Source organism: Eulemur rufifrons, chromosome 12, assembly GCF_041146395.1.
Source record: "Eulemur rufifrons isolate Redbay chromosome 12, OSU_ERuf_1, whole genome shotgun sequence".
Taxonomy (NCBI): Eukaryota; Metazoa; Chordata; class Mammalia; order Primates; family Lemuridae; genus Eulemur; species Eulemur rufifrons.
This window is the reverse complement of record NC_090994.1, coordinates 26,238,255-26,255,484: the sequence shown is the minus strand read 5'-3', so window position 1 is coordinate 26,255,484 and position 17,230 is coordinate 26,238,255. Positions and strand designations below refer to the sequence as shown.

General features: G+C 43.6%; 1 protein-coding gene across 10 annotated transcripts in view; it reads right to left on the bottom strand.

The window, feature by feature from the left end:
- Nucleotides 1-11,080: 11,080 nt before the first annotated feature.
- Nucleotides 11,081-17,230, bottom strand: part of SLC20A2 (solute carrier family 20 member 2) — a 102,887-nt gene continuing 96,737 nt past the window's right edge. For all 10 annotated transcript variants that reach the window (XM_069485020.1, XM_069485025.1, XM_069485026.1 and 7 more), the window contains one exon: nt 11,081-12,618. In XM_069485020.1, the coding sequence (XP_069341121.1) occupies nt 12,454-12,618 (165 nt within the window). In that variant the 3' untranslated portion in view covers nt 11,081-12,453. The remainder of the gene's footprint in view (nt 12,619-17,230) is intronic.

Sequence of the window (17,230 nt, the reverse complement as noted above, 5' to 3'; positions counted from 1 at the left end):
ACACTAGAAATAGAAAATGAAAGAAACATGAAAAGAAAGGAAGGAAGTAAGAAAGAAAGAAGGAGTCCAAATTATCACTGATAGGAGAATGGGTAAATTGTGCTTTAGCCACACAAGAGAATATTATACAGCAATGAAAATAAACAAATTGGAGCTAATGCAACAACATGAATAAATTGTTGTAGCAAAATAGTATGCAAAAATAGCAAGTCCTAGAACACAATATATCGTTGTATACCCTTCTTCTATAGTACAAAACCAACAAACTTAAATGATATATTGTTTAGCTTAAGGTATATATTGTATAACTTAGTTTTTAAAGAAGGTATTTATTAGTAATACAGAATTCAAGATGGTGGTCATCGCTGAGGGGGAGGCAACAAAATGGGACAAAGTGAGAGACTCGGTAGCTTCAGTTTCTTAGTCATCTCATTCCTGGACCGAGTGGGTTCATGGGTGTTTAATACATGATTAAAGCAAGCTAACATAAAAAATAAATAATACAAGTTAAATAAAGTTGATATGGGAACGTGGACCCCAAAACTAGGGTCCATTTGAAGGTCAAGTGGGTTCTTGGCTTTATGCAGGAAAAAATTCAAGAGTGAGCCGACAGAGTTAGACAAAAGCAAGTTTGTTAAAGCAAGAAAAGGTTAAAAGAAGGCTGCTCCCTAGGCATGGCAGTGGCTATCTTTTAGAGCAACAGGGAGCAGCAGCTTGTGAGTTTCTGGGGTCTTATTTTGTACTTTTTAATTGTATGTCACGCAGAGGGAGGATTATTCATGAGATTTCTGGGGAAGAGGTGGCGAGTTCCTGGAAATGAGAGTTCCGCCTCTTTTAAACCATTTAGGGTAACTTCTGCGAGTTGCCATGGGATTTGTGAATTGTCATGGCCCCAGTGGGAGTTTCTTTTAGTAGCTAATGTATTACAAGCAGGATATAATGAACAGTGGGGATAACCTGAGGGCATTTTTCATGGTCATCTGGGTTCTGGCTGGTTTCTCCACTGTCCCTTGTTTTGTCAGAGACCTTGGTTTGGGGCTTAAGACGCTTTATTGAACAAGGCCTGCCTGTTCCTATCTCAAAATGATTACTAAAAAAAGAAGTGCATACATAGCCAATGATGAGAGTGGGTTTTGAACCAAGGATTTTGGTTAATTTTGTGCACTGGAGGCTCCAAAAACAAAAAAGGAGAAAAATAACAACAAATAGCTAATTTACTAATAGTTAATGTATGTTAGGCACTTTGCCAAACACTTTATGCCATTTAATTCTCACACCTCAGTAGTCATGGAGCTACTATTGTTATCCTCATAGTAACATCTTGGACTACTGAGAGACAGAGAGGTTAAGTAACTTGTTTAAAATCACACAGCTGGAAAGAGGCAAGGCTAGGATCTAAACTCTGGGACCCTCACCTGAAAACTGCACCCTTAACCATGGTGCTGTATCGACTCCTCTCAAAAGTAAAAAAAAAGAAATGCTCCCAACTGTGGATGACAGATGTGTGTGATGCAGAAAACCAGGCCTGCTTATCCATGACACTATTCTTTATAAAAGCAAACAATCTGGAAAACCAGGGCTTACCAGGGGCCAGACTCTTAGGAATAAGAAGCAGTTACACATTTTGAACATCTCAAATTCCAGCCTCCCCCGAGGAAGGATTTTAAATACAAGAAGCCATTCGGAGATGACTAGAACTTATTTGCACAAATTTCAGGGCATGTGGATAGTTCACAAACATTTCAGCAAATCTAAGTAACATTTAAGGACCCAGTCTCTGAAGCACTCACCATTTCTTGATGTATTATAATTTTCTACCAAAGCTTCTGTTGAGGCTTTTTCACCTAAAAGCTGCCAACAAATGAATTATGCATCTGAGGACAGAGAACTGGAATTTTTGTTCTGTGCTGTTTCCTCGGGGAGGTTTCTCAGGGTGTGAGCCGCAAGCTGTCGCCTTTGACCTTGCTTCTGTTGTTGTTGGAGAATGGGGTCACAGCTACTAGGGAAGGACGGGTTGAGTTCATTCGCAATCAAATGGACACACACAAAACTCGGATCAAAGAATTGTCTCCCCATCCTCAGAGCACTCCAGACCTAGTCTACAGTTTCAGGTAATTTCTAGAAGATGTCAGTGTCAGTAACCCTCAATCACAAACAGATGCTTTAGAGGCTAAAACATAAGGCACGTGGATGACAAGTGCAAATGTTAACGTCCGGGTTGTCTTAACAACACTTTACGTTTCAAGTTATTTAAGATGTAAATTGTTTAAATATTGGTCTCTGTTTTTGTTTTTTATTTCGATTGAAATAAAAGTTTAAAATCTTTTTGAATAAGTAATGCGTGTCTGTGGTACCAGATTCCAATGATATAAAAGGGCACCCAGTGATCAGTAAGGAGGCCACTCTCTCCCCACCAGGCCGCCCACCCCTCCCCCTCCTGAGGTCACTGTTAGCAATTTCTTACATGTCCTCCAAGAATTTCATTTATTTGCAAAAAAAAAAAAAAAAGAAAGAAAGAAAAAGAACGGGCACGTCTTCACCACCAGTGCTTTTCTATAATCGTTATTCCCAAAGAAGAGCAGTTTGCGGTTGCTTAAAAATAAAATAAAATAAATTCCAAGAAAATGGGGAAATTTTCCGTAACATGGGTTGGTGTGGGTGTGTGTCCTCTGGCCGCGATTGAAAGACGATCTTTATGGGAAAACACTGGTCTGAGAAGAAGTTTAGTAGGGGTCGCGCTGAACAAGGCCGCAGGCAGACGTCTCTGCTCTTCAGTCACGTCTAAGATTTGCGGCACATTTTGAAATTCTAGTTTCTGCCCTCGTGTCCTCCATCTTGCTCTCTTCTTTCTCGTTTATGGAACATTTTTAAATACAGTTTTCCTCCCATTTAAAAATCCAAGTATACATTGTAATTATTAAGTGTCATGTTTCAGCTTCTTAATTAGAACATGTCCGTTTGAAACAAGCTGATTAAAAAATGGGCAAGAGACTTGTGCATTCATTTCTCCAAAGAAGATACAGAAATGGGCAGCAAGCCACGACCCGGCAGGTCCCCGTAGACACACATGGAATTTTATTCGACCTTAACAAGCAAGGAAATCCTGACCGTGCTACGACGTGACAGGGGTGGACCTTGGGGACGTTATGCTAAATGAAGTAAACCAATCACGAAAAGAAGAAAGGCCAGGTCTGATTCCGCTTGCCCGAGGTCCCTGGAGAAAGTCAAGTTCACGGGGGGGGGGGGGGGGGGGGGGGGGGGGGGGGGGGGCAGACCGCGGTCGCCGGGGCCGGGCGCGAAGACGCGTTTGGGGCCACATGTCACCGTCCAGTTGGAGGAAGGGGGCGCTGGAGATTCGTTGCGGAGTGAACGTACGAAGCGCTGCGGAACATGCACTTAAGAATGGTTAAGGTGTTGAACTTTATATTAAGTGTTTTTAACCACAATTTTCTAGGAAAATGAGTTTCTTTCACAAACCAGTATAATTGCTTAAAAATACCATCCTCATGTTTATTATTACTGTTATTCATGAGTAAAACACTTCTGGACAGTGAAATCTTTTTCATTCATTTTCACAAGTTTTGACTACATTTGATACGCATTCTCCTAAGTTCAATGTTAAATTCTGATTCAGGCAATGATAGATAAAGATCAGATTTTATGTTATTCTGCCATGTGTAATGGCATTCTCACAACTCAGAAATGCTAATTTTTAATTCTATAATGACTTTTAAATTTTGTTTTGGTGTCTTTATTTTTGCATAAAAAGTTTTATACAAGGGGAAAGAGATCTTAGTCTGAGGATACCAGTCTGGAATTTTTAAATTTCTGGTCTGTCGTAAGTTTTTATTTTTTTATAGAGTCTCACTTCTCAGGCTGAAGTGCAGTGGCACAATCATAGCTCACTATAACCTCCAGCTCCTGGGCTCAAACGACCCTCCTGCCTCAGCCTCCCGAGTAGCTGAGATCCCAGGCACATACCACTACGCCTGGCTAATTTAAAATTTCTTTTTAGAGATGGGGTCTTGCTATGTTGCCCAGGCTGATCTTGGACTCCTATCCTCAAATGAACCTTCCACCCCGGCCCCCAAAGTGCCAGCATTTCTCGTAACTTTTAATAATTCAAAATTGTTGAAATCTTCTTAAGGAGCTGATATCTTCTGATATGTGAAGAGCTTTCCAAAAGTAAAAGTGGAAATGTTTGTGTATTTATCTTTTTCTCAGAGGGCGGAACCAGAAGCAATGAATGACACACAGATTTGACCCTGCATGAGGAGAAAGAAGCATTTTAACAATTAGGACCTGGACTGCTCCACGAGTGATGAGTTCCCCGTCCTGGGGCTGACGAAGGGGAGCCTGAGTGGTCATTGGCTTGGGACACGTGGAGGGAATTCCTGATCTGAGAGGAGAGCTGTTCATTCTGAAACAAGGTGGAACCAAGGGGACATGGCTTGAAGGAAAGGAATTGGTCACTTTATAAACGATTGTGGCCAAGCTCCAGGACACCCAGAGTCTTCTCGTATGTTGTTGACCTGAGACCTTTCCTCAGACCCTCTGGAGCAGATACTGCAGTCTCTGCGGGCCCTGGGTGTGCCGGAACCTTTGATTTCTGGGTGAGCTCAGAGTTTTTGTGGTTCTGGCTTCCCCTGGGCATGAACCGTGATGTTTTCAACATGGGTCTCAACAGAAGGGCTCTGTGATTTCACCAGGAGGTCTTGTCCCAGCCCTCTCTGCACGGATAGCGTCATCCTTTGTGGGCGCCACATCTTTGTATATTTGGGGAATTTCCTCTGTTATGAGTACTGGCCGGAGACCAATTCCATCGGCAAGGCCAAAAATGCCAGAAAAATGGCTGCCAACTTAATAATGATATGATACCTTCTTATTACCAGGATTTTTTAATCTATATGCTCATCAAAAGTGCTTTCTCAGACTTGTTTAGACATATATCATCATATATCACTTGTGGAAGCATAAAAAGAAAAACATTGTCACAATAGATTGCCTAAGGTGTTCCTGAAACTTCTCCTCACCCAGAGTGTGATTTTTTAGAGTCCTTGACAAACATTCTTTCCCCACTCAGCATTGTTGTCTGTTGCCAACCAGCTTCGGTGATGGAGCATTTAAGAGAGGGTTCTGCTGTGGTCTCCTGAAAGTTCTTCCAATTGCCTGATACCAACTTCTCAAGCTGTGGTGCAAACACTTGCTTAATCTTACCACAAGATGTTAATGGAAGATTCTCAGACAACAACCAGAGCTCACGTTCTTTCCTTGGATGGGCCTTGAGATGGCTGTGGACAGAGCTGTCTGGGTTGCAGTTTTCCATCATGCCAATGGGAAAAAAATCTGGGTATGTCCAGGAGACGGCAACTGCCATGTCTGTTACCTGGCCAACAGCAGCGATAAGGCACCACCTCCTGGAAGATGCTCCTGATTTCAAAAGATGTTAAAAGTGAAAAAAAAAAAAGTGTATACGAATTGATGCAATATGGTCTTTCCTTTTATGTGTAAGTTAGCCAGAACTGATTCCTGTTTACATACAGCTAAGAACCTTGACTGATACACTCTCTGACTCACATGATCAAATTAAACACTCATCATACCTGGGGTCTTAAAATCAAACTCGTTTTGGGATGTGGTGCTCAGAGGATCAACACTGTGCCCACCCCGACCCCTTCTGGACTCTACCATCTAAGGCAGGACTCCCGGCGGGAGCTGGGCCCGCTCTCCATCTCGAGGGGATCGTGTAGGGCACGGTGATCGTGTAGGGCACGGTGACCACTCAGTCTGCTAAAGCAGGTGTGTCACAATGGCCCTGGCTGCTGACTAGGCAGGGGAAATTTGGGCTTCCTGCCTAAGTTCCACTGATGATTCTGGGGAGATTTCAATAGTTGATCAGCTCCTGGCTGGGGACGGTTGCTGCGTGCTGAGCGTGAGGACCATTGCTTAGTTCCTCTGTCACTGTTTATTTGAAACCCTCCGATTCTTTCTTTACTTTGGAATGTCTATTTTTCACATGTGTCCAGAGAAGTCGCTTTGCCCCTACCTCACCTTTTGCCTTGGGGAACCTGTGGCAGAACAGGGTCATTTGTAACCCATCTGGGGGGCGGGACGTTCACCTGACCCAAGACGCCTGGACGTGTGTGCACGGGCCCTCACGGGGCGGCTGCCACGCTGTTCTGGTGGATGACGCTGCCGATCAGGGCAATGGCTGCTTACTAACATACGCATTACTAAGTCAGTTGACAGTTCCCATCAATTAAAAAGACACCAACACAGAATGTAGATAATGCATAGCCAGGCGCGGTGGCTCACGCCTGTGATCCCAGCACTTTGGGAGACTGAGGCGGGAGGATCACTTGAGGCCAGAAGATTGAGACCAGCCTGGGCAATAGCAAGACCCAGTCTCCACAAAAATTTAAAAAATTAGCCAGGTGTGGCTCATTGTATGCCGTCAGGTCTAGCTACTTGGGAGGCTGGGGTGGGAGGATCACTGGAGCCCAGGAGTTCAAGGTCAACCTGGACAGCAGAGTGAGACCCCATCTCAAATACAAACAAACAAACAACCCTATAATGTAATTCACTAGATCAACAGAATAAAGGACACAAACCAAATAGAACTGTCAGTATATGCAGGGCCAAAAAGATAAATGGTAACACATATTCATGACAAAAAAAAATCTCTTAGAAAAGTAGCACCAAGGAGTATTTCAAAGGCTGTACAAGGCTGTGGTTTTCACCATGTCTATTCAACATTGTACTAGATCCTAGGAAGCACAGTAAGATAACGACAATAAATATGAATTTGAAAAGAAATAGTGTCAAAATGCATAGGAAATAGGGTTGCCTTCATAGAAAATCCAAAAGAATGTACAAATAAACTGTTAGGAGTTAATGAAAGAATTTAACAGTGTTGCTGGACATAAAATCAAAATAAACTGCATTAATATAGTCCAGTTAGGGTATCAAAAAACTAATTAGAAAATGTCCAGCTGGGCGTGGTGACACCTGCAGTCCCAGCTATGCAGAGCCTGAGGCAGGAGGATGCTTGAGCCCAGGAGTTGGAGGCTGCAGTGAGCTGTGATGACGTCGCGGCACTCCAGCCCAGGTGACAGAGAGAGACCCTGTCTCAAAAAAAAAAAAAAAAAAAGGAAAAGAAAAAGAATTCATCTGAATGTCAATCAAAGCGAATGTGAACAAATAAATCATGGCACACCCATTGCATGGATTTCTGGACAGCAGTGAAAATAGCTACACTGGTCAACGTGGATGAATCTCATAAAAATAATGTTGGTTAAAAAAAGTAACCCACAGAGGATTTACATGCAGAAGGATATCATTTATATAAGCTTTATGCAAAACGTACCAGTATTGCTTAGAGATACATACATGTGTACAAAAATTATGAAGAAAGGTGTCGAGGTGACACACATACAATCCAAGGTAACGGATACTTCTGCACAGGAGGGGTCAGGTAGGGCGGGGTACAGGAGATTTCAAACTTTATCGACAATATTTTATTTCCTAAGCTGGTGGTGCGCGCATGTTCGTGGTGTTATTCTTTAGGCTGCACGTCTCCCGGGGAAGAATTTTTTAAACTGCAATGAATGGCCAGCAGGTGGCAGGGGAGGCTTGCCATCTCTGTGTCTGGCAGCATAAAACTTTCCTAATCACATAAAAATAATACCTCCTTTAAAGACACTGGTCGCATATGTCACTCACCAAAGTAAAATCAATCAATTAGGGAAAACCATTGCTTGCTTGTTCATGTGATCTGCGTTCTAGAAAATGTTTTCCTAGAACTGAAGACACTTTCCAGTGGCTTTTAGTCTCCTAGTGCCACAACTGCAAAGCTCTGTGACACGGGCTGTCACTGCAGGGTCGCGACAGCAGAGGGCCACTCAGCACGCCCTGTGCGCACGCGTGTGAGCAAAGGCTGCCGCCGTCTCGTCCCCACGAGCGTCCTCCCCTCCTGGGTACAGACCAGCCAGGACAGAAACCTGCTTTCACAACTTCTCCGAACAACTGTCTTCCTGTCTGGGGGACCCGAATGGCACAGACATGAAACGTTTCTCCTACTTTACGTAAAGCAACGAAGCAATACCGACGAGCTCTATAAAAAAGATCGCCTGCACGTTTTCCTCAGTAAAACGGCGATCCTCCACCCAAGAGCTTCTCTATTTTCTCCTAGGGCAGGGTTAGAATATCCACGATCATGGTCTTAACACGTTTTGTGAGGCTACAGCTATTTGAAACGCGTTTTAATTGGTCAAAATTCAAAATCAGGAGAGATCACACCAAATTGAGAGTTTAGGTTTCCCTTGAAAAAGCAGGCATTCTGGCAACACCGTGCCATGTGACAGAGGGTGGCCCTGTCCCTGGAAAGGGTGTGTGCGGGTCGCCTCCCCCGGCCTTTTCCTCAGGGTCACTCCTTGTCCGGCCCTGACAAAGCTTCTCTCCTTGACCAAACTCTGGCCAGGGTCCTCCGAGCCCTTTCACCGCTAGACCCCAACCTCGGCCAGAGAGAGCTGAGCAAAACACTAGCGTCATTTCCATCAGCTCAAGGCCACGGCCCTAGGGCGACTCTAGCCCCTCTTTAAAGTGCCCGCCTGAGGAATACTCAAGGCCGCCAAACCAACAACTTACTGTTTGTTCCAGCCGACACCTGAAGACAGGGTCCCTGTCCCCAGCCTGTGGGTGGGCAGGAGCCTGACTGGGACAAGCGCCAGCCAGGCCAGTCGGCAAACCCAGGCGGGCTCCACTCGGCCAAGCCCTGCCTCCCCTCACTCTAAGCTCCAGGCCGCTTCTGTGCGGGTCGAGGCTGAGTTCCACGCGTGCTGGACCCCTCCCTGTGGCCTCCGTGTGCTCCCTAAGCAGTGCTCACTGCTGGTCAGAACCTGTCCCCACCACTCGAACGAGCCCCTGCCTGGAGCAGCAGGCTCGACCGCGGCTTGCTGTTAACACAGTGAACATTCTCCTCCTGCCCCGTGCATGTGTCGTGTGTCATCCACCTTCTGTCTCTGCCACCCGTGACGTGAGCACCTTAAGGATGCCTGATCAGTATTTCCAATCTGTTTTGTTGCCATTTTCTTAAAAATCATTACTTTTTTTTTAAACAGCTAAAGAGAAGAAAGTAACTTAGTTTTCTTCTTTCCTCAGATACACCACCCACGTGTCGACAAATAAATGACTGAGGCAAAAATCTCAATCAATGGAGGTTTATTGAGCCAAGATTTTGAGGACGTGTCTGGGGAAACATGGCCGCAGGGAGCTGTGGCTATTTCTTCTGAAGGGGAAGCTGGGACTTTTAGCATTTTAAAGGCCGAGAGAAGGAAACAGGCAGGGGAGGTGGGGGCTGATGAGGCAGTGGCTGCATTTTCGGGAGGCCCGAGAAATCCACATCTGACATAAAATAAGGGAGTGAAGGATCATCAGTTACGTGGATGTCCCTGGGTAGGTGGAAGAATGTCTGATTCTGTCGCTTCCAGTTTTGTTACCTGAAAGATAAACTCATAATTCCTTAGTAATGGGCACTCGGATAGGCTTTAGTTTCAGGTGCTAGACACAGGTCCAACGGGCATGTCTGTGGCTACGGGAGGTTGGCAAGAGAGTCCCTTAAAGAATGAGCTGTGGGCAGCTCTTCGCGATGCCTGAGGCTGTGGTTTTCTGTTTACACCCGTGAGCTTCAGAAGCTTATGTTGCCTGTATTCTTTTCTTCTCTGAAACTTCGAGCAAATTCTCCAGGAGGCCGTCACAAACTCACATGTTTGCTGGAAAAGCTGCATCATCTACAGAAATTTGTTATTGTTTTCTACATACGCAGAATGCATAAAAACTGTGATACTGGAGGAAAGTAAATTTTATCATCACTATATAGGACATTTACAGAAAAAAGTACTCAACTGTTAGTGTTACCAAAAACTTGGCACTTGTCCTCGAGACCACATTAGAAGAATGAGGACAAATGGTTTGAGGAGAAGGAAAGAAAAGTTTATTATTTTGCCAGCAAAGGAGGAAAAATGGTAGACCTTCTTGTCTCCTAAGCAGAAATACAGAGCTTTTAGAGGGGGTGCCCTCAATTCTAGGTGCTGTGGTTAACTGCTCTAATTGTTCCATCTCTGCCAAAGACAAAGCCCCACTGGGCCCACCTGGGGGCTGGCAGGGCCTGGGACAAGAACAAAGGGCTTTCTCCCTGCTCCTTCCAACCACTGGGATGCAGGTTTTGGTTTTCAAAAAGGAGGATGTTTAAAGAGACAGAAAAGTTTTGACCTTCTGTCAGGCCCTTCCCCCCGTTACTGCCCACTCTCAGTTTTACACATCTGTACCTGTGGAGGAGTGTTGAAACCGCCCTTTCCAAATGGACAAGGGGTGCAGGCGAGAGCCGTGGGAAGGGCCTAAGACTAAGGCACAGGCCTAGCTGATGGTATCAGCCACTGTCCCCATTTGCTTCTCTGTAATTGCTGCCTGGAGCCACGCGGCTGGCGGCTGGTGGTCACCAATACTCTTGGCTTTCTCCGCAGACAACAGCACCTTTCCAAACCTAAAGGTGGTTTCTGAGGTCTCTTCCGGCCCCGCATTCCAGTGAACAGCTGACCCACCTTGGTGGCCCATACCAAGAAGCTGACTGAACTGGTATTGCGACCCCCATCCAAGAACCGATCCAGCAAAGAAGACAATTTCTTCACCTCTGTGGTTCCGCCCTGAACCCAGCCAATCAGCAGACCCAACTGCCCAGCCTTTTGTCCACCACACTGTCTTTAAAAACCCTTTCTCCCAAATTTTCGGGGAGATGGATTTGAGAAATCACTCCTATGTCCTCGCATGGTGTGTGTGATATTAACCCTTTCTCTGCTGTAACCCTGCTGTCTCAGTGTATCGGCTTCTTGGGCAGCGGGCAGTGAACCCGGGTGGGCGGCAATACTGGGCGTGGGGCTCCCTCTTCCCTCTTCCTGCTCATGTGTATTTTCTGCACAAATGTGTAGTAGTAGTAAAATAAGGGGGGGGGGAAACCAATAAAAGGTATTTGAAAAATGCAAGTGACCAAATTATATAGTTTTTATTGTGGAAATTCTGAAAACATTACATAGATATTTAGAAAAAGACTTCAGAGGCAAACTTTTGAGGGGCATTTTTTATTATAAATTTAATATGGTTGATTAATGAAAAATGACAATGAAGTACCAAGAAAATGTTTGTCAATATAAAAATTTTAGCAGCATTTCCATAGTTTCAGGCTCTAACATTAGTCGTACTTCCTCCCTCCCGCTATCAAAAAAGGAGAGAACCCAATGGGATTACAGTAGAACATCAGGACGTCCAGCTCAGCGAAGGCCTCAGAGAAATCCTCGAATCCAGTGTATTTTCTACTATTTCAACTCTCTTCCCCGCCCCACATTGCTACAGTGTCAAAGCTCCTGAAAAGCCTCATCTGCTTTGACATTTGACACGAGAACTCCGTTCTCCAGGCTGCAGGGAGAACAGCGGTGAAAACTGGAACTGCACTTGATACGAGTGCTCGATCACACAGCCTCCCAGCCGCACGTTCTCCACGCTGGTGACAAGGGAAGGTGACAAGGGAAGGCCACCGCGGGCTGCGCGGGATCTGCCGTGTGGTGACCGTGGCGCTGCTGGTGGGTGGGGGCCGCAGTGTGGCCCGTGCCAGGCACCCGGTGGTCCTGCTGCACCCGGGGAACAGCAGTGATCGTGAGGAGGGAGACGGACAACGCGAAGACGTAATACTGGCTAACTACTCCCCTGCATCTTTGGTACTTTCCAAAATTCTCTGATCAAAAAAGTATAAGGGAAGCACATCCTTAAAAAAATTACAGTTTTAAGTATTTACAAAAGCAATGATGATATATTACAGAATAATCAATACACAGCATATGAACAAATTCTTCAGTGAAAGCACTTGTGGCCTTGTCCCGGCGCCATCTGACAGCACACGCCGACCTTCGCACACCCCCCGGCTGGTATCAGTCTGGGTCTCACTTAGCTTACAGTGTATCAGAAGGGAAACGTATCATTTGGAAGGAAAACATTTTCCAATCACAACTTTCCTTTTAAAAGGCTCTTAAAATTTGCCACTGAAATCGTTTATGTACAAGATTTACGGAATATTGAATTCTAGGCAATGATCTCCACTCCCATGTTGAGTATGTTTGCGATAGTGCTACCTAGTCTATGTATACAATATATATTTAATATGTAAGTAACCGCACCACTTTATGTCACCACGATACCGTGTAATACATATCATTATGTACAGCAGTTAAGTTAGCTCTGGAAGGACAATCTCTGCAGCCTGGGTGAGTGGCACGGCAGGGACCCTCTGAAGGGGATGTGGAGAGCTGGTCACGAGCGCCACGTGTGGCCGGGACGTGCACATGAGGGCACACGCCTCCCGCACACCCACATCAGACCTTTCGCTGCTTCCGGCTGCAAGAAGACAGGTCACACATACGGCAGGATCCCGTACATGAGGAGCGCCATGATGGCCGCGCTGAACAGCCCCGCCACGGGCACAGTCACAAACCAGGCCACAAAGATGTTCCGGAAGAGGCGCCAGTCCACAGCCTTCCGCGAGCGGATCCAGCCCACGGCCACCACCGAGCCCACCTGCAGGACAGAGGCCCACAGGTTACAGGTGAGACACCAAGTCTACACTCAACCAGTGTAAATGGTTAATCTCAGAAACAAGCTACATGCTAAAATTACCAAATCTTTCCCCTAAGTTTGGTAAAGCTTTTAAAATAATTTAGATTTTAGGTTTAATTGCTTTAGGATTACTTTATTCAGTATATAGTTCTGATGCACTTTCTACCTATAGAGCGGGAGCTCTATTTGAGTGGAAGTTACGTCAATCAAATGTTTTCTATTCCTGCTAAACCTTATCAACAAACTACTAATGTCCTTGTTTTAAATATTCCCTCATAGCTTATTGCTTATTACAATATGTTAACCTGATTTTTTTGCCTGATGAAATGGCAGTAATGAATCCTTCTCCTAGAATAACAGAATCCTGAAATGTTGGAGCTGGAGAAGACCTTGGGAAACATCTAGTCCAGTGGACTCGTTCCCCACAGGGGAAAACAGGATCACCTTAGGGGATGGGAGGAGAGACTGAATCAGGGGCAGGCTGAGAACTAGAACTCAGGCCTCTTGATTTCAAACTGGTTTTCTCCACCATCTCTGCAGCCCTTAGGCTTTAGCTAATTAGAATAAACAAACAAATAAATAAATAAAAAGTATCATAAATATTATTGAATCTAAACTGTCAATCATGACTCACAGAATTAAATACCTGAAAATCAGAATGTTAACCCTGATTCAAGTATTTTTCTAAACACTTGCAGTTCATTTATGGTTTGTTGAAATTTTAAAAAGGAAAAAAGATATGACTTAGAACACTGAAATCATAAGCAAATACGATGCCCGTAACGTGTCACGTCTCACGTGGGGACTGGTTAAGCTCACAGAGAGTTCAGCAGGCTGCCCTGTGGTCACATGCGAGGTGGATTTTGAAGATCTCCGTAAAATATGCTTTGCCTCTACTGAGCCCCAAATACTTGAGAATTAGCAGTGGCCGATGGGGCTCAAACAGGAAAGGCGATTTAAAGCAGCAGAGGTCTAGCCATAGAAAATAAAATCTAACACTTTAAATTTTGTCTGGAAGCAAACCGGAACACCAAAAACCAGCAGCACATTTAAAGGCAGTTAACCTGACACTTGTCAGCTAGAACCCTGATCAACCCGCAATTCCGTACATGTCCAGGATGACAACTAACCACCCGTGTGCGGGCAGCAAAATGAGGATTTTGCTTCAGTTCTTTGGCTATAATCGTGTGCTGCAGGAACGCGATGATCCTCAGCAGTTCACAGAACATGCCGGACATCGAGATTTTCCTACGGCAGGAAGATCAGCTGGGTTCCTTCTGTTGGTCAAAACTGGCAAATCCACAGACATTAGCTTCTGGGATTCAATCCTTCCCTCACGTGCTGTCGCTCTAGAGCACTTCTCTTCTCAAGAGCTTTCAGTTGTTCTGGACTCTCTGAGTTCCAAGTTTACCTTTGCCTCTTCCTTTCTTGAAACATTTTCTTTCAAAAAGGCATATTAGTAACATAACAATACTATTACAAGTTTGTGTTACCAGAGGGGTAGACAATTACCCAGAACCCACTTTGGTCACATTTATATATTCTTTTCTAGTCTGAAGTATATCTTTATTTGTAAATAATAGGGTACACTACTATTTCCTTTCCTTAAAAGAATTAACATTATATTATAAGCATCTTTTCATAGTGCTGCACAACTTGCCCGATTATCATGTGAAATGGTACACTCTTTTGGTGTATATACTTTAATTTACTCAACCATTTCCAGTTTGCTTCCAATTTTTCCCTATTAGAAAGTTCCATGACTAGTATATTCATTCATATAGCTTATATTTAGGCTTTAAAAGTAATAGTCCCTGAAATTGATTATTAAAGGAGAACATTGAAAATATACCTTGAAATAGTTTGAAACCTGGAAAAAAGTTGCAAGAACTCCTATATCCTTTACTCAAATTCACTCATTTTTACAAATTATTAATATTATTTTTAGAGACAGAGAGAGACTCACTCTGTCACCCAGGCTAGAATGCAGTGGCACAATCATAGCTCACTGTGACCTCAAACTCCTGGGCTCAAGTGATCATCCTGCCTCAGCCTCCCAAGTAGCTGGGACTACAGGTGCACGCCACCATAGCCTGCTAATTTTTAAAATATTTTGTAGAGATGGGGGTCTCACTATGTTGCCCAAGCTGGTCTTGAACACCTGTGCTTAAGTGATCCTCTTGCCTCAGCCTCCCAGAGTGCTGGGATTACAGATGTGAACCACCGTATCTGGCCTATTGTATTTTTTTTAGACTCCTTGATTCAATTGTTACTTAAAAGATCATTACATGATGTCCAAGAGGATACATTCTTATTTCAATATATAATTAATTTCTAGTTTACTTTCATTGTGATTAGAGATTGTGGTTAACATACTTCTGTTTTTAAAATTCATAGAGATTTTTATCATGGTCTTTTTAATTTATGATGAATTTCTATAAATGTTTCCTGATGCTTGACAAGAAGGCACATGATCAGTAGGGTAAAACTTTGATACTTACTTAGAAATTATACTGCTCTAAATATACTGCTCAGATCCTTTGTATTTCTGCGTACTCTTTCTCTACTTCATCTGTCATAGGCTTAGACGTACTAATTTCTGAGTTCTGACAACTTTATGTATTTAGTGGTATGTTCTTTGGATCATATTAATAAAAATCCAGAGCATGATGTCTTCACAACTATGTGTTTTGTTGATATAAAATGATTTTCCTTCCTGTGTTCTCATTTCCCCTTCGTAAACTGAGTGTGTTTCCAGTTTAAGGCCATCCTCAGGCACTAACAGCAATAGAATTATGGAGAAGTAGGAGAGAGCAAGAATTAGAAGTTAAATTAGAAACTATTATAATCCTTCCTTTTAAAATCAGCAGTGTTTCCTATATGCTGATACAAAGTTGAGCAATGATTATGTCATCAATAAAGGCTGACGGCACGGGTGACCCACACAAGGGGATAATCTCGATCCGCTCCGACCTGGAATTAACGCATTTGGAGAACGTGGCTCCAAGCGCCACACTTGGCGGCCGTGACCGTGTGCTGTGCGTTAGGGCTAAGGGCCAAAGTTGACTAAGGTTCAGAGAATAATTAACAAATTATTGAAACATACATCTAAGGATACTTTTATTTCCAAGACTGGTTTCTTTAATTAAGGCTTTTGATCTTAATCGAGGTATTATCCCAGGAAAATATCTAATGAGCTGAGTCCTCTGATAGGAAATACAAAAATGCATAAACTGAAATACTCATAGAGAGCAAAACTCATAATCAAAGCAGATTGTCTTATACACACCTTCTGGAATAAAATGTGATGACTGCTCTAATTATTTTCCTAATTGTACATTCACCTTGCATTTGTATCACATAATATAAAGGGATTTCATAAATGTTTTAAATACGATACAACAAAATTTACACACTTAGCTACGTACACTTAGAAGGAAGCATGAATAAAAGACATCTACCCAGATAAATTCAAAAGCTCATTTTTTAGCAAAGATGTGGAAACAACCCAAATGCCCATCAATACATGATTGGATTAGTAAACTGTGGTATATGTATACCATGGAATACTACTCAGCTATAAGGAATGATGAAGATACAACATCTCTATGGTTCTCCTGGAGAGAGTTGGAACCCATTATATTAAGTGAAGTATCCCAAGAATGGAAAAACAAGCATCACATGTACTCACCAGAAAATTGGTTTCCTTGATCATCACCTAAATACAAATCTGGGAACGACACCAATTGGACATCAGACTGAGGTGGGGGGTGGGGGAGGGGATGGGGGTATGCCTACACAATGAGTGCATTGCGCACCGTTTGGGGAGTGGTAACACTTGAAGGTGCTGACTCGGGAAAGGGGGGTGGGGAAAAAAAATATGATACTATTGTTTTTAACTTGCACTGTTCACTTAATAATTTATCATGAATATTTCCCATATTATTTCATATCATTGTACAAGAAATAATGTATACATTATGAGGGAAAAAAAAAATAAAATAAAAAAAAAAAAAAAAAAAAAAAAAAAAAAAAAAGCTCATTTTTAACAATAGTTTCCATCTTTTTTCCTGCCAAGATCCCGATTCCAACTTTTGTCCACCTTCTAATGGATGGCTCTAAGCAAGGAATTCAAATATCAAACACAAGATAATTATTCCTGAAAATCTCATGTGATTCAGCTATGATTTTATGTGGCCCTCAAGACCCTTCGAATGTTCCCAGGTTCACAACTTCCCTCACAAGGGGCCCCATTCTTTTTTTCTCTTTTTTATTTCAGCATATTATAGGGGTTACGAATGGTTAGGTTACATATATGGCCCTTGTCCCACCCGAGTCAGAGCTTCAAGCGTGTCCATCCCCTAGATGGTGCGCACCGCACCCATCAGGTGTGAATATACCCACCCCCTCCTCCCCCACCCACCTGCCCAACACCCGATGAATGTTACTACTATATGTGCACTTAGGTGTTGATCAGTTAAAACCAATCTGGGCCGGGTGCGGTGGCTCACGCCTGTAATCCTAGCACTCTGGGAGCCGAGGCGGGTGGATCGCTCGAGGTCAGGAGTTCGAG